This window comes from Ornithorhynchus anatinus, chromosome 8 (assembly GCF_004115215.2).
Source record: "Ornithorhynchus anatinus isolate Pmale09 chromosome 8, mOrnAna1.pri.v4, whole genome shotgun sequence".
Taxonomy (NCBI): Eukaryota; Metazoa; Chordata; class Mammalia; order Monotremata; family Ornithorhynchidae; genus Ornithorhynchus; species Ornithorhynchus anatinus.
The window spans coordinates 58728490-58746399 of NC_041735.1; the positions used below are offsets into that span (position 1 = coordinate 58728490).

At 47.3% G+C, this 17910-nt stretch overlaps 1 protein-coding gene across 1 annotated transcript in view; it reads left to right on the plus strand.

Moving 5' to 3' along the window:
- Positions 1–10312: 10312 nt before the first annotated feature.
- RAPGEF5 (Rap guanine nucleotide exchange factor 5) overlaps positions 10313–17910 on the plus strand; it is a 238949-nt gene continuing 231351 nt past the window's right edge. Inside the window, 1 exon segment of the mRNA XM_039912832.1 lies at positions 10313–10518. Within this exon segment, the coding sequence (XP_039768766.1) occupies positions 10339–10518 (180 nt within the window). The 5' untranslated portion in view covers positions 10313–10338.

Below are 17910 nucleotides of genomic sequence, written 5' to 3' on the forward strand. Positions count from 1 at the left end.
AAAAAGTAAAATAAAATGAAGCCACTTTCCCCAAGCAGACTTGGCTATTTAGGATCCATCCACAGGGTACAAAGCTCCATCACTAGGCACTTGTTCATGTACCATCTCTGCCAATGGGCCTAAAGCAGAAAGCCCCAGAGCAGAGATTGAGGAACAGCAGATAGAGTTCATGGTCACTGCTTTGTTGGCTGCTTCCAGGGTTTCAAGCAATTAGAGCTTCATTTTCAATTGCAGCAGCAAGGACTAGTGGATAGAGCTTGGGTCCCGGGAGTAAGAAGAACCTGGGTTCTAATCCCGGCTCTGCTGTGTCACCTTGGACAAGTTACTTCACTTCTCTGCGCTTCAGTTATTTCATCTGTAAAATGGGGATTAAGACTGTGAGCCCCATATGGGACAGAGAGTGTGTTCAATCTGACTGACTTGTATCTACCCCAGCACTTAGTACGGTGCCTGATACATAGTAAGCTCTTAACAAATACCATTTAAAAAAAAATTGGGCTTCCTCCAACCTACCCAGAAAGTGTCCATGCTTCTATTTCTGCTGTTCTATGTCTATTATGCCCAGAAACTAGATTATACCAGTCTCAATATTTTCCTGGGTGTGAATTCTTCATTTTGGTTTCTCTGCTCTGTCCAAGGAAACTGGCCCTGTCCTCTGATTTCTTCACTTCCATCTTTCCATGTGGGTCAGGCATTATGGTCGCACCTGATTATCTTGTGTCTACCTCAGTGGTTAGTACAGAGCCTGGTACATAGTAAGCCCTTAACAAATGCTATTATTATTATTATTCTCTCACATCTTGAAACACCTTTCTCCAAGTCCACCACACTTCTTCCCTTCCCTCTTTCAGATAATTTCAGAGATCCCCATGGAGTCCATTAAATTGCCCTAGAAGGAGTTAAAATTAAGAGTTTGTTTCCCATGTTGATTTCCTACTTGCACTTTGGAGTTAACTTAGGGTAGTTAATGGTATAGAATTTCATCTTCACAGTTAGAGATGCTGCTGATAGCAAAGCTAACTTAACATCCCTTTCTCACCAAGGGTGCATGTACTCTGCATGTACTCTGACCTCTGGTTAGTGATAGTAGCCCCTGTTTGTGGATCCCGTTGCTTCTTTATCTTATGGCCAGTCCAATCCCTTTGCTTAAAATGAGGTACTCGCAGACTCTTTCACAGCACCACACAAAGTGTCCATAATGAAAATACGCACTTTTTATTAGCTTATATTCTTGCTCTAACATCCCTTCTCTGTATGTTGTGTGAGTTCAGGCACAGTTTTGGTAGTGTCATCTGTCTTGGTGTCCATATAACATGCTTTTTATAGTGTCCAACACTGTGCCATTTACCAATGACTATTTAATGTTGATGCAGAGTTTCATTAATACAGAAGGAGTCTGAGCACCAAGAGCACAATGCCCAGACCTCCATTATGGCATAGTGGAAAAAGTGTGTGGATTTAGTCCCAGCTCCTCCATTAGCCTGGTGTGCAACCTTGGACAAGCCACTTGACCTCTGTGGGCCAGTTTCCCCAACTGTAAAATTCTTCAAGGAAAAGATAGATGCTTTTTTTTCCTCTTAGGTTGTGAGCACATTCGATTATCTTGTGTTTAACCCACTGCTTAATACAGTGTTTGGTATATAGTGAGCAATTAAATGTTGCAATCATCTTTTCAGAAGATCATTCTAGGACCTCTATCCATGGCCATATGCTAAGGGAGTTGTGTGGGTGGAGGAGCAGGGGAGCGAACTGTAGCGATATGGGGTGCTGGTGGTATTAAGTCTCGGAGCAGGTTGGGTGGAAAGGTTAAGGTCTACATGAGAGCAGAAGGATATAATCTGAGCATACTTAACCCAGATTTTCGTTATTAATGCATGTTTAATTGCCCAGTAGTCAATCAATCAATGGTATTAGTACATCTAATTACACAGCAGTCAATCAATTGATGGTAATAGTATGTCTAATTCCACAGTACTCAATCAATCAATAGTTTTAAAGGCTTACTGGTATAGAGCACTGTACTAAATGCTTGGGGGAGAGTACAATAGAGTTGAGAAGCAGAGTGATCTGTTGGAAAGAGCCTTGTCCTGGGAGCCAGGGGACCTGGATTCTAATCCTGCCTCCTTCACTTGCCTGCTGTTTGACCTTGGGCCAGTCATCACACTTCTCTGTGCCTCAGTTACCTCGTCTGTAAAAGGGGGATTAATGCTGTGAGCCCCATGTGGGACATGGGCTGTGTCCAAGCTGATTAGTTTGTATTTACCTCAATGCACATAGTATGCGCTTAACGAATACCATTAAAAGCAAGTTGATAGAGGCTATCCCTGTTCTCAAGTTGCTTACAGTCTAATGGAGGAGATAGATATTAAAATGCATCACAGATAGAGGAAACAACAGAAAATAAGGACATGTACATAAGTGTTGTAGAGATAGGGTGTGTAGCAAAGTGTTTAGTGGGTACAGACCCAAGTGCATAGACATCAAAGAAGTGAGAAAGAAGAGGGTGGGGAGATGAGAGGTTCCTCAGAGGAGGCTTCCTGGAGGAGATAGTAGTGTGCAATGAAAGGTGGAAGTTAATCAAGGAAGGTGCCTTTTCTGTTTAATAGTATTAAGCTGTTGTTCGTTAGGTAATATTAGCAAAGGTCGCTCCAGTTGCTTGTTGTCCGTAATTAAGCTGAACAAATTGATGCCCCAAATTTTGTAAACTTCTCAGTTGCTTCCCAGGAACGTGCCACAAAATCCAAATTGTAGACTTGCCATCATTTCTTTTCAGCAGTCTGTTTTACCATCTGCAGTGAAACCATTCACTTCCTACCCATAATTCTGGAATATGTGTATAACCAGGGTGACTGTGGGGGAAATGGATTGAGGGGAAAATGTACAAGCTAAGATTTCATCTCTACAGCTGCAATCAAGTGGACAACTATGCAAATCTATTGGAAAACGTCTTGCCTGCAACCTATTAAATTTACAGGTCTTGTTGTGATGAGTACCAACAAAATAGTAGCATCACACCATGAGAGAAGCTAAAATGAAATGTCGTTAGAGCAGGTAAGAAATGTTTATCCTGTTTATTTTACTAGCTGTTATGTGGTTTGCCTTGTACAGTCACCTCCTCCTCAAGCACACTAAGTTTTAGTATATTTACTACCTGACAACTGAGATCTTGCCATCCTGTCTTCAGGATTAAGATGAGTTTTTTTCTTATACTCCTGGGATGTTGTGGAGTGTTGCGACTGAATATTTGGAAAAGACTTGTGATGGCCAGGGGAATGGTACCTTGCTGCCCTGGTTCAATGCTCACCCTCATAAGTTTTGAACCAAAAGGCAGCCATATAAACTCAGGAATAAGCACAGAGGATTACGCACAGTGAATTAGGTCAAATAGGTTCCGTGTATATCCATGTTGCATTAAAAGGGATCTGTTGCATAATGATGAGGGCCTCCGTTTTGTATCTAACCAAAGCATATCTCGTACGATAATTCTTCCTAGCAACCTGCTGGGGTATCAGTTCAATCATGACGCAGAGGGAGTTATTAACATGAATTAATATTTATTGAGCACCTACAACATGCACTGATGAAATCCCTAGCTTGATTCCCCTCAATTTGGTTTCTCAAAATCTAATATAATTACGTCCAGTGTCTCTGAATAATGAAAAACAATTTTCTAAGACTGAAGGCTAGAATTTGCCTGAGGGTTTCAGACACAGGTCTGGGGAACTGAAAACGGAACTGAAAACGTACTTTGGCAGACAGTTAAGAACTGGGTGACTGTCTGAGTCCATGATTAAACTCTGGAATGATGGTTTTAGGATCCCTTGGCAAAAGAGACTTGCAAATGGCTTGTTACACTGACCCTTCCAGCCTGGTTGGGCGTGAAGGGAAAGGTCACTGGAGCCCAACTTGAATCAGATCCTTTCCTAGATCCAGACCTAATCAGAATTGGATAGGGAGAGGCAAGGATTAACAAAGAACGACCAACTGTAACAAAGAATGTTACAAGCAAGGTAGCTCTAATTGCTACACTCAGAGCCCAGAGTAGCTATCCAGAGATATGAATATGCAATCAAAAAGACACAGAAGTCTGTCAAGCGGTATCTCTTTGCGCTCATCGAGGATTGAAATTTCATCAAAATTGCCTGTTGTTATGGCAAATAATTTTCCCAAGTACATCCCCAACAGTAAGTATATGAAGCAGTAAGTTCTCTAATAAATCCTCTTGCAAATCCTCATGGCTACAACTTTATACAAGCCCATCTGCTTCTCCTGTAAATAGAGATGATGTGGATTCTTCCTGAGGAATGCAATCAAATCAAATAGTTGAAACAGAAAATGTTATCCACAAAATTGCTTGGTTTTTTTTCTACTTTTTAGGGTTTTTTATTTTCTTTCATCTCCTTTCCATGCCCAGTCTGGGGCCTGAATTAGGATAAATGAAGAACCCTTTGTTTTCAGTCTCCCACTTCTCTCCCTCTGCCCCTCTATTCATCCTCCTCCTTTCCCCTCCATTTCCCTTTCTCTTATTCCTTTCATCCTTCTCCCATTTTGCCTTATTATTTCTCTTTTTCTGCTCATCTGTCTTTCCTTCCATCTCTCCAACCTTTCAGTCCTTCTATCCCTCTCCCATCCTCTCTCACCCCTCTTCCTCTCTCATTGTCTCCCTCTTCCCCTTCCTCCCTCCTTTCTTTCTCTCTTGCCCTAGTTTCTTCAGCCTCCTCTTTGCACTTTGTTTCTCCTCTTACTTCATTCCCCTTCTCCTTCCCCTCTCTACGCTTTCCACACAGCTTTCCACATGGGAAGAGGAACCAGACAGTATCAATCCATAAATTAATTATATGTATTGAGCATTTATTTGGTGCAGAGCACTGTACTAAGCAACTGAGGGAGTATGTTTGATTTTCATCCTACCCCCAGCCCCACAAAACTTACATACATAGACTTAAAATATATATTATAAATTATTTATTCATATTAATGTCTGTCTCCCACTCTGGACTGTAAACTTGTTACGGGTAGGGAACGTGTCCGCTAATTCTGTTGTACCCTTCCAAGGGCTTAGTACAGTGCTCTGCACATAGTAAATGCTCAATAAATACTATTGATTGATTGATACAACACAGTGGATCCTTGCCTGTGAGGAATTTACTGTCCAACAGTAATAATGATGATACTTATTAAGCACTTACTCTGTGTCAAGCACAGTTCTAAACACTGGGGTAAATACAAGTCAATCAGGTTGGACACAGTCCCTGTTCTACATGGGGATCACAGGCTTACTCCCCATTTTATAGAAGTGTTAACTGAGGCCCAGAGAAGTTAAGTGACTTGCCCAAGGTCATACAGGTCCTTCTGACTCCCAAAACCATGCTCTATCCACTAAGCCACACTGCTTCTCTGGAAGAGACACACATTAAAATAAATTACAGCTAGGGGAAGAGACAGAGTGTCAGGTTATGATAATAATAATTATTATTATGGAATTTGTTAAGCACTTACTATGTGCCAAACCATGTACTATGCACTAGGGGAGATGCAAGATAATCAGGTCAGAGAGTCCCTGTCTCATATAGTGCTCATAGTCTAGGTAGAAGGAAATGGGATTGAATCCCCAGTTTACAGATCAGGAAACTGAGGCACGGAGAAGTTAAATGACTGGCCCAAGGTCACACAGCAGAGAAGTGGCAAATCTGGCATTAGAACCCAGGTCCTCTGTCTCCCAGAATATGTAAACAGAGTTAAGTGGAGGTGGGGAAAGTACATAAGGAGTACACATTCAAATGTATAGACAGTGCAGAAGGGAGGGCAGATAGGTGGGGAGGTGAGGGGTGAGTAAAGGAAAGCCTCTTGAAAGAAGATACGATTGTAGTAGGGCTATGAAAATGGGGAGAATGGTGGTCTGTCAGATATGAAGGGCAGAGTCCCAGGACAGATGGAGGACATGAGCAAGGGGTCAGCGGCGAGAAAGATGTGACTGAGGTACAGTAAGTAGTTTGGTGTACAGGAGTGAAATCTGTGGTTTCAGTTGTAGTTGGGGATCACTGAGGTAAGGAAGGAAGAGTTAAGTGCCTTAACATTGATGGTAAGGAGTTCCTGTTTGATGTGGGGATGATTGGGCAAGCACTGGAGATTTCTAAGGAGTGGAGAGATAGATGGAGGTTGTTTTTACCCTGTCACTTGTGTTCCTTCTTTTTTTTAAGTTCCACCTTATCCCCTTAAAATGGCTGGAATTTCCCAACAAGCTGCATGAATCTGCTAGGGAATGAACCCTATTTAAAGAGTTTCATTTAAACTGCCGATGAGCTTCATAAGCAACACTCCTTTAACCTCTCCCTAGAGCTTAGTACAGAGCTCTGAACAGAATAAACTTCAGTAAAAGCACTGATGGACTAACTTTAATGGGACATTTAGTAGTTGTGTTGCTGTTGTTTTAGCCTGTCTCCGATCAGCACGAACACATATTTAGAAGGACTCTTCATCTCATCCAGAAAGTGCTGCCTTTTGGCATTATAAGAACGAGAAGCACCGTGGCCTAATGGAAACAGCACGGACCTGGGAGTCAGAGGACCTGGTTCTGATTCTGGCTCTGCCATTTATCTGCTGTGTGACCTTAGGCAAGTTATTTAATTTCTTGGTGCCTCAGTTTCCTCACCTGCGTAATGGGGATTGAATACCTGCCCTGCCTCCTTCTTAGACTGTGAGCCCCATGAGGGACACGGATCGTGTCTGACCTGGTTTAGCTTGTATCTATGCCAGTGTGCAGGACAGTGCTCGGCACATATTAAGTGCTCAACCAGTACCATTCTTTTAAAATGAAAGAAAATACCAAAAGATTGAGTGGATCATTAAGAGATCAGTGGACCAGGAGTCATAAACCCTGGCTTCTTTTCTGGCTTCCAGACTGACTCATCATGACCTTGGGCAAGCCATTTAACAGCTCTGAGTGTTGTTGTCTCCTTCTGTAAAATGGGCATATATTAGCTGCAATCTAACCCACAGGGAAATTGTTAGGATTAATGACATAACCTTTGTAAAACATTCTGAGTTCCATGATGAATTGCTCCTAGTGTTATTATTAGGATAAAAGAATATGTTGCAAGTCTCTGACTCACCGTCATAAAGTCATCAGTCACCTTTTATTTGGAACGTTCAAAATGTAACCCAGAACAGACCTATGGAAACCCACATATGGGGCTCAAAATAAGAGATTTGATTATCAGCCCTCTGAAGGCAGTGATTTGTCTATTAATTCTATTGTACTCTTCCAAACACTGAGTTTCTGCACACCCTAGGTGTTTGATAAATACTACTGATGGACTGCTCAGAAGCATCCTTCTAAAGGCCCTCTTGATAAAAGTCTTACATTTAGGAATCGACTTCAAAGGGTTCAGGAGAGAGATTGTTGGGTTTGAACTGCCTTAGCAGCTGCTGCAGGGATCACTTTGGCTGTAGTGGTCATGGTTGGACTCTGAGCCACGATGAGCCTGGAATTCTGCTCCTCTAGCCACAGTACCAACTTACTTTTTGTTTCTATTCTATGAACCTGTTCTTCTTTTACGTGGTTTTGTGTTGACTGTAAGCTTGTTGGCAGGGGGCACATCTATCAACTCTATAAAATAAAAAAAAATGATGGTATTTGGTAAGCTCTTACTATGAGCCAACCACTGTTATAAGCACTGGGATAGATACAAGGTAATCAGGTTGTCCCACGTGGGGCTCACAGTTTTAATCCCCATTTTACAGATGAGGTAACTGAGGCCCAGAGAAGTGACTTGCCCGAGGTCACACAGCAGACAAGTGGGGGAGCTGGGATTAGAACCCACGACCTTTGACTCTCCGCCCCCTGATCTTTCCACTAAGCCACGCTGCTTTCCCAAGTGCTTAGTACAGTGCTTTGCATAGAGTAAATGCTCAATTAATACCACTGTTTATTTGGTCGATTTACTGTTTCCCCTCTCTTCCTCTATCTGTAACCAGTCATCTCTTTCTCCTCTCCCTCATCGGAGATCTTGAGCCCCTTGGGGGCCAGGGACTGTGTCTAATTCTCACCTGTGTCTTCTCTCCCAGCCTTGGTACAGTGCACTAAACACAACAAATACTATCACGACTAGACTGAAGGTTCGTTGTGGGCAAGAAATTTACCAACTCTTATAGTGTACTCCCCCCAAGAGCTTAGTACAGTGCTCTGCATACAGCAAGAGCTCACTAAAATCAGAAAATGCTTCACTGCATCTTTAAGCTCGGCAGTACTAGGGATGAAGCAGTAGCGGGGCTCAGGGAAGGCTGAGTCCTGAATAAGAAGCAGCAAGGCTTAGTGGAAAGAGACTGGGCTTGGGAGTCAGAGGTTGTGGGTTCCAATTCTGGCTCCACCACTTGTCTGCTGTGTGACCTTGGGCAAGTCACTTAACTTCTCTGTGCCTCAGTTACCTCATCTGTAAAAATGGGGATTCAAAAATGTGAGCCCCACGTGGGACAATCTGATTACCCTGCATCTACCCCAGTGCTTCGAACAGTGCTCGGCACATAGTAATCGCTTAACAATGAGGATGGCTTCCAGGATGCAGGGCTCCTTTGCCCCTCCAAGGTGAAGCCCCTGACCCATGCCTGTCCATCCCCTCCCTGCCAGGGTCCATTTCTATCAAATGAGGCAGCACCAGGACATCTGATGACGGTTATTACCTGCTCGCATCACCCAGAATATAATTTTCAAGCTAAAATGGCAACTTTCCGCCAACCGAACCCCCTTTTCCTTGCCCCCATGGAGGAATTCAGTGTTCAGTGTGAAAGGCAAGCAGCAGGCATCCTACCTCTTGGGTCCTCTACCTCCCCGAGACAAGGTGATTTCAGGCCTGGGACAGGGACAAAGATTGAAGTCGGTGGGGAGCTTGGAGAAGCCGGGCGTTATGAAGGTTTCCCCTGGGCAAAGAATTAGGTCCTGGCCTGATGACGTGACAACCTGATGACCTTATATCTCCCCCAGCGCTTAGAAGAGTGCTTGGTACATAGTAAGCGCTTCACAAATACCGGCATTATTGTTATGATTATCTGTAAAACTGGGGATTAAAAAATGTGGCCACGATGTGGGACAACCTGAAGACCTTGTATCTCCCCCAGCGCTTAGAAGAGTGCTCGGCACATAGTAAGCACTTCACAAATACCAACATTATTATTATGATTACCTGTTGAAATGGGGATTAAGAAATGTAAACCCCACGTGGGACAATGTGAGTATCCTCTATCTCCCCCAGCGCTTAGAAGAGTGCTCGGCACATAGTAAGCGCTTCACAAATATCGACATGATTGTTATGATTATCTGTAAAAATGGGGATAAAAAATGAGAGCCCTACCTGCTTCACAAATACCAACATTATTAGCAGCGTGGCTCAGTGGAAAGAGCACGGGCTTTGGAGTCAGGGCTCATGAGTTCGAATCCCAGCTCTGCCACTTGTCGGCTGTGTGACTGTGGGCAAGTCACTTCACTTCTCCGTGCCTCAGTTCCCTCATCTGTAAAATGGGGATTAAGACTGTGAGCCCCACGTGGGACAACCTGATTCCCCTATGTCTACCCCAGCGCTTAGAACAGTGCTCGGCACATAGTAAGCGCTTAACAAATACCAACATTATTATTATTATTATTATTATGATCATCTGTAAAAATGGGTATTAAAAAAAGTGAGCCCCACGTGGGACAACGTGAGTACCCTCTATCTTCCCCAGCGCTCAGAAGAATGCCTGGTGTATAGTAAGCGCTTCACAGATACCAACCAACATGATTGTTATGATCATCTGTAAAAATGGGGATTAAAAAATGTGAGCCCCACGTGCTTCACAAATACCAACATTATTGCGATTAGACCGTGAGCCCGTCCTTGGGCAGGGATGGTCTCTATCTGTAGCCGAACTGTCCATTCCCAGCGCTTAGTCCAGTGCTCTGCACATAGTAAACGCTCAATAAATCCGACCGAACGAATAAACGAACGGTCCGATCGTCTGTAAAAATGGGGATTTAGAAACGTGAGCCCCTCGTGGGCCAACCCGATGACCTTGCATCTCCCCCAGCGCTTAGAACGGCACTCCCAAATAGCAACGTGATGATGATGGTGATGGTCGGGCCGCAGGGGCTTGGGGGGAGGAGGGGGTGCGGGATTCCCCTCCGGTGGGGGTGAGGTCCCGCACCCCCCTCCCGTTCCCCGGCCGGTCCCTCCGCCCCCTGCCCCGCCCCCGAGGTGTGCGGGGCGGGGCGCACCTGGGGCTCCAGCCCTGGGCGGGCACTGGGCGGCTCGGGGCTCGGCGGACGGGCGGGCAGCAGGGGTCTGGGCGTCTGGGGGTCCGGGGGTGATGAAGATGGCCGTGGGCGCCGTGAAGGGGCAGCCCCCGTGCGAGCCGGCGGAGCTGGGGGCTGCGGGCGGGGCTCGGCGGGAGCAGCCCGCACAGCTGCGACACAAGCTCCGGGACCTGCCGGCCCTGCTGCGCAGCGGGCTGACCCTCAGGAGGAAGAGGAGCGCCGCGGCCGCCGCGGCCGCCGCAGCCGGACGGGTAGGTCCCCCCTCGGGGTCCCCCGCACCCCCAGACCGCCTCCTCACTGACCACTCCCACTCCAGTCTCACCCCCGGACTGCAGCCCCTTCTTCCCCCCCTCCAATCTGCCCCCTCTGCCCCCCGGGCTGCAGCCCCTTCTTCACCCTTTCAGTCTGCCCCCTCTGCCCCCCGGGCTGCAGCCCCTTCTTCACCCTTTCAGTCTGCCCCCTCTGCCCCCCGGGCTGCAGCCCCTTCTTCACCCTTTCAGTCTGCCCCCTCTGCCCCCCGGGCTGCAGCCCCTTCTTCACTCCTCCAGTCTGACCCCTCTGTCCCCCAGGCTGCAGCCCCCTCCTCAACCCTCCGGTCTGCCCCTTCAATCCTCCAGTCTGCCCCCTCCTCAACCCTCCGGTCTGCCCCCTCTGCCCTCCGGACTGCAGCCCCCTTCTCAAACCTCCAGCCTGCCCCCTCTGCCTGCCCGGGCTGAAGCCCCCTTCTCACCCCTCCAAACTGCCCCCTCCATCCCGGGCTGTAGCCCCCTCCTCAACCTCCAGCCTGCTGTCTCTGCTCCCCGGACTGTAGCCCCCTCCTCACCCCCCCCCCCAGCCTGCCCCCTCTGTTCCCCGGGCTGCAGCCCCCTTCTCAACCCTCCAGTTTGACCCCTCTGCCTCCCGGGCTGCAGCCCCCTCCTCATCCCTCCGTCCTGACACCTCTGCCCCCCCAGGCTGCAGCCCTCTCCTCAACCCTCCAGTCTGCCCCTTCCTCAACCCTCCAGTCTGGCCCCTCTGCCCTCCAGGCTGCAGCCCCCTTCCCAAACCTCCAGCCTGCCCCCTCTGCCTCCCCGTGCTGAAGCCCCCTTCTCACCCCTCCAACCTGTCCCTCCATCCCGGGGTGTAGCCCCCTCCTCAACCTCCAGCCTGCTCCCTCTGCTCCCTGGGCTGCAGCCCCTTCCTCAACCCTCCAGCCTGTCCCCTCTGCCCACCGGGCTGCAGCCCTTCCTCAGCCCTCCAGCCTGCCCCCTCTGCCCCCCCAGCTGCAGCCCCCTCCTCAACCCTCCAGCCTGCTCCCTCTGTCCCAGGCTGCAGCCCGCTCTTCATCCTTCCAGTCTGCTCCCTCCTCCCCCAGGCTGTACTCCCTTGGTCCCGTCCTCAACCTTCTAGCCTGTCCCCTCCTCCCTGGGCTGCACTTCTTCCTCTACCCTCCAGCCTGTCCCTCTGCCCCCTGGCCTGCAGCCTTCAACCTTCCAGCCTGCCCCTGCAACCCCAAGTGACACCCTTCTTCAACTCTCCAGTCTGCCCCCTCCACTCTGGGCTGCACCCCCTCCTCAACCAACTAGCCTGCCCTCTTCACCCCAAGCTGCAGCCTGCTCCCTCCGCCCTGTGCTGCAGGAGCGAGGGACCACGGGCAGAAGGAGAGTGACCTTTACACCAGGCATTACACCCCGGGTGACTTCCAACCAATTTCTTGTGGCTTGGGAAGAGCACATCCATGAGGGTGAGTGACAGCAGCCCCCAAACCCCAGACCACCAACTTGGTGGTGGTAACTGAAGCCACTGTGACTCAGAGATGAAGCTGGTTGATGCCTTCCTACGGGCCCTCCTGGTGACTGGCCTCAGAAATCTTCCCAAAAGCCTTGACCCCAGTTGCTGCACCGGTGCCTGACCTTTGAAATACCTCCCTCTTCCCCCCTCACCCACCCCACCGCCCCCCATGAGGAAAATTCATTCAATAGTATTTATTGAGCGCTTACTATGTGCAGAGCACTGTACTAAGCGCTTGGGATGAACAAGTCAGCAACAGATAGAGACAGTCCCTGCCGTTTGAAGGGCTTACAGTCTAATCGGGGGAGACGGACAGACAAGAACAATGGCACTAAACAGCGTCAAGGGGAAGAACATCTCCAGGTGGGGTACTTATGATGGCTTACTCTGTGCTAAGCCCTAATGCAGGCACAGCACTACAGTCCAGTCAAATAATAATGATAATTATGGTATTTGTTAAGCACTATGTGCCACTGACAAGGAAATCAGATTTTCTTACGTGGGGCTCACGGTCTTAATCCCCATTTTACAGATGAGGTAAGTGAAGCACAGAGAAGTGAAGTGATTTGCCCAAGGTCACACAGCAGACAAGTGTGGAGCTGGAATTAGAACGCAGGGGCTCTGACTCCCATGATCTTGCCATGAAGCCATGCTGCTTCTCCTGATACAGTACCTGTCCCACCAGGGGCTCAGTCTAATGGGAAGGGAGAAATTCTGTGATCCCCATTTTACAGATGAAAAGACCAAGGCACAGAGAAGTTGTGACTTTGCCCAAGGTCACCCAGCAGACAAGTGAAGCAGTGTAGGATGCTGCGTGGCATAGTGGAAAGGGCATGGGGCTGGAAGTCAGAAGATCTGGGTTCTAATTCTGGCTCTGTCACTTGTCTGCTGGGTGACCTCGGGCAATTCACTTAACTTCACTGTGCCTCAATTACCTCGTCTGTAAAGTGGGATTAAAACCGAACCCCACGTGGAATATGGATTATGTCCAGCCTGATTAGCTTGTGTCTACCCCAGCTCTTAGAACATTGCCTGGCACATAATAAAGCGTAACAAAAAGGACTCCAAGTTTCCTGATTTCCAGCGTTTTGCTCTTTCTACTAAGCCGTGTCAAAGTTGCCTGCATGGAATTATTTTGGATGTTTGTGACTATATGCATGTATGTGAGTGCGTGTGAGAGAAGGCGTGCTTTGAAGCTCCAGTCATCTCTGCTCAGAGGATTGGTGTGTTCCTCTTCTGGGTGTGCCAATGAAACTCTTCCTGGGTGTGCTTTTTCCTTTTAATCATGCTAGTCAAAATGTTTATGGCCCTTACATCAAAACACCTCCTGAAAGCGGAAGAGTACACAACCCCTGAGAACCATAAAACCAGCGTTTTGATTATAGTTTGCTAAATTTACCTCGGGTAAGGGTGTGTGTGGTTTACCATGGACTTGAAAACGTAATCCAATTAGACGTGCTGAGCGCTTCGCAATGGTTTTGATGGTGCTGGCTCAGAGATGCCCTAGAGCTGACCAAAGGACCTCAGGGCCTATGTTGTGGTCCCAGCACCGCTTCTGTCCAGGAAAACATGTTGGTCCTTCAAAGTATGCAAATACACGGGGCTGGGACCAGGGGAGCTTGTGGAGTGCAAAAACGTGATCTCGATAGTTTAGTTTGTATGGACACCCGAATTGTGCTGATTGGCCCGCAAAAGGTTGGATTCATAGGAATTTTAGAAATGGTCAGAGCTGGAATTCAGAATGAAGTTCAGGTTGCCCTTTCATCTGCGCTTCTCAAATGTGGTTTCGGTGATTTGTTTCAGACTCCCGAAACATGCCAACTATCACTAGGCCACGAAAAGCCACATGGCCTAGTGGAAAGAGCATGGGCTTCAGAGACAGAGGACCTGGTTCTATTCCTGGCTCTGCCATGTGTCAGCTGTGTGGCCTTGGGCAAGCCACCTAACTTCTCTGTGCCTCAGTTTCCTCACCTGTAAAAGTGGAGATTAAGACTGTGAGCCCTATGTGGGACATGGATGGCGTCCAACCTGATTCTCTTATATCTTCCTCAGCTTAGGACAGTGCCTGTCACATAAGTAGGTGTTAACAAATACCAAAAAAAACCCCCAAAACTGCCAAAACTCGAGCCAGAGACTACTTTGGCACCAGGAGGAGCTAGCTGCGAGGTGCCTCGTGGGCAGTAGGGAGGGCAGGAGGGCAAAGTTGGACAGAAGTATGTAGAAGCTGGAGAAAAACATCTGGCAGGGAAAAATGGAAGTAAAACAGGTAATAATAATAATGGCATTTGTTAAGGACTTACTATGTGCAAAGCACTGTTCTAAGCGCTGAAGAGGATACAAGGTGATCAGGTTGTCCCACATGGGGCTCACAGTCTTCATCTCCATTTTACAGATGAGGTAACTCAGGCACAGAGAAGTTAAGTGACTTGCCCAAAGTCACACAGCTGACAAGCGGCTGAGCTGGGATTTGAACCCATGACCTCTGACTCCCAAGCCCTTGCTCTTTCTACTGAGCCATACTGCTTCACAGGTAGAGAAGTCTTGGGTGATGAGAAGAACAGAAAAGAGGGTCAGGGGGCTATAATGGGAAAGTGGGGTTTCAATAAGGTGGGTCTCAGGAAAACTTTACTTTGGGATCACCCTATATGTCGTGGAAGCAGCATGGTCCCGTTGAAAGAGTAGACTGTAAGACTGTAAGAGTAGACTAGACTGTAAGCCTGTCAATGGGCAGGGATTGTCTCTATCTGTTGCCGAATTGTACATTCCAAGTGCTTAGTACAGTGCTCTGCACATAGTAAGCGCTCAATAAATACTATTGGATGAATGAATGAATGAAGAGTACAGGACTGGGAGTCAGGAGGCTTGGGTTCTAATCCAGGCTCTGGCTCTTGCCTGCTGTGTGGCCTTGGACAAGTCATCTGACTTCTCCATGCCTCAGTTTTATCATCTGTGAAGTGAAGATTAAATACCTTTTTCTCTCTACCCCCTAGGTTGTGAGCCTCATAGGAGACAGACTATGTCCAGTTGACGTACATTCTATCTACCCCAGTATACAGTGCCTGGGAACTTAAGTAAGCACTTAAACTGCCACAGTTATTAGTGTGGCTCATAGGTCCTTTGCTTGGCTTCATTCCTGACTGCTGGATGATGTTGGACATAGTTTCACCATCATTCACTCCCCTACACCACCCAGACTGTAAACTCCTTGTTGGCAGGGAACATGTCTCTCAACCCCATTTTACTGTACTCTCCCAAGCGCTTAGAATCAATCGATCAGTGGTGTTTATTAAGCTCTTACTGTGTGCAGACCACTGTAACTGGGGTATTTGTTAAGCATTTACTATGTGCCAAGCACTGTACTAAGTCCTGGTGTGGATACAAGCAAATTGGGTTGGTCTCAGTCCCTATCCCACATTCATTCATTCATTCAATCGTATTTATTAAGTGCTTACTGTGTGCAGACCACTGTACTAAGTGCTTGGGAAAGTACAATACAACAATAACAGTGACAATCCTTGCCCACAGTGAGCTCATAGTCTAGAGGGGAGGACACAAACATCAATACAGATAGACAATAATACAGTAAATAAAATTACAGATCTATACATAAGTGCTGTGGGACTGGGAGGGAGAGGAAGAGCTAAGGGAGGGAGTCAGAAGGGAGTGAGAGAGGTGGAAAAGTGGGGCTAAGTCTGGGAAGGCCTCTTGGAGGAGATGTGCCTTCAGAAAGGCTTTGAACGGAGGGAGAGTAATTGGTGGATTTGAGGAGGGAAAAGAATTCCAGACCAGAGGCAGGACATGGGGCAGGGGTTAGCAGAGAGACAGGCGAGATTGAGGTACAGTGAGAAGGTTAGCACTAGAGGAGCAAAGTATGTGGGCTGGGTTGTAGAAGGAAAGAAGCGAGGAGAGGTAGGAGGGGATGAGGTAATGGAGTGCTTTAAAACCAATGGTGAGGAGTTTTTGTTTGATTCGGAGGTGGATAGACAACCACTGGAGAATTTGAGGAGCAGGTGACGTGTCCTGAACATTTCTGTAGAAAGACGATCCAGGCAGCAGAGCGAAATATGGACTGGAGTGGGGAGAGGCAGGAGATTGGGACGTCAGCAAGGAGGCTGATGCAGTCACCTAAGCGGGATAGGATGAGTGATTCTGGCTTTGGAGTCTGAGGTCATGAATTTGAATCCCAGCTCTGCCACTTGTCAGCTGTGTGACTGTGGGCAAGTCACTTAACTTCTCTTCGCCTCAGTTACCTCATCTGTAAAATGGGGATTAAGACTGTGAGCCCCACGTGGGACATCCTGATTCCCCTGTGTCTACCCCAGCGCTTAGAACAGTGCTCGGCACATAGTAAGCGCTTAACAAATACCAACATTATTATTATTCTATTAATACGATAGCAGTTTGGATGGAGAGGATAGAGCGGATTTTAGTGGTGTTGTGAAGGTGGGACCAACAAGATTTGGTGACAGATTGAATATGTGTGTTGAAAGAGAGAGATAAAGCCAAGGTTCCTGGTTTGTGAGATGAGACGGATGGTGATGCCGTCTACAGTGATGGGAATGTCAGGGAGAAGACAGGTTTTGGGTGGGAAGAGAAGGAACTCTGTTTTGGACATGTTAAGTTTGAAGTGACGAGAGGACATCCAAGTAGAGATGTCTTGAAAGCAGGAGGAGATGCGAGCCTGGAGAGAGGGAGAGAGATCAGGGGAGAAGATGCAGATTTGGATATCATTTGCATAGAGATGGTAGTTGAAGACATGGGAGCAAATGAGTTCTCCAATATGGAGGTCATAGTCTTAATCTGCGTTTTACAGATGAGGTAACCAAAGCACAGAAAAGTTAAATGACTTACCCAAGCTCATACAGCAGATAAGTAGCAGAGCCAGGATTAGACCCCAGGCCCTTTTCTCAGGCCCATGCTCTATCCACTACACCACAATGCTTGGGAGAGTGCAATACAATTGAGTTGGTAGATAGGTTCCATGATCACAACGAATTTACGGTCTAGAGGGGGAGATAGTATTCATATATAAGTAAATATATGTGTGTGTGTATATGTATACATATACACACACATTACATAAGTGCTTTGGGACTAAGGCTTGTGTGAGTACCAAATCCCTAAAGAGTACACAAATCCAAGTGCATAGGCAATGCAGAAGGAAGAGGGAGCCAGGGAAAAGAGGCCTTATTTGGGGACGGTATCTTGGAGTAGACATGACTTTTATAAGGCGTTGAAGGTGGAGAGGGAGTTCCTGAACAGAGGGAGGACAGGGCAAAGGGGTTAGTGACGAGATAAATAAGATTGGGCCAGAGTGAGCAAGCTGGCACTGGAGTAACAAAGTGTGCGGGCTGGGCTGTAGAACAGAGCTCTGCACAGAGAAAGGGCTCAATAAATACCAATGATTGATCTTTCTGGTGCTATGCTTTCCGCAGTTGTTTTCAGAAGGGTGTTTTGAGCCTTAATTACAGTTACCTGCAACCCTTGATCCCCCTTGGCCAGTGGTGCTAAGGACCGTAATTGTACAATAGCATTTAAGCTTTCTGTGTAATCAATGATTGTCCTGAAATGAAGCAGGGGAGAATGGAGGCTCTGGGTGAGGGAAACAAACACCAGGCTCTAGAGAGATTTGTAGACCTCGCAAATGTAGAGGGAGAAATAAGTAGGTCAGATCCTGTTCCTTTTATTCTTGAATGTTACTTTTCTTCTGGATTCTATATGCCTTGAAAAAAATTACTGCAGACAGGCAATCTGTGACAAGAATTGCTAAAAATTGCTGTATAAATAGACACGTAATATTCACTGGCATATCCACTAGTCTGTAGCTTATATATTGCCAGAATGCATCCTTACTG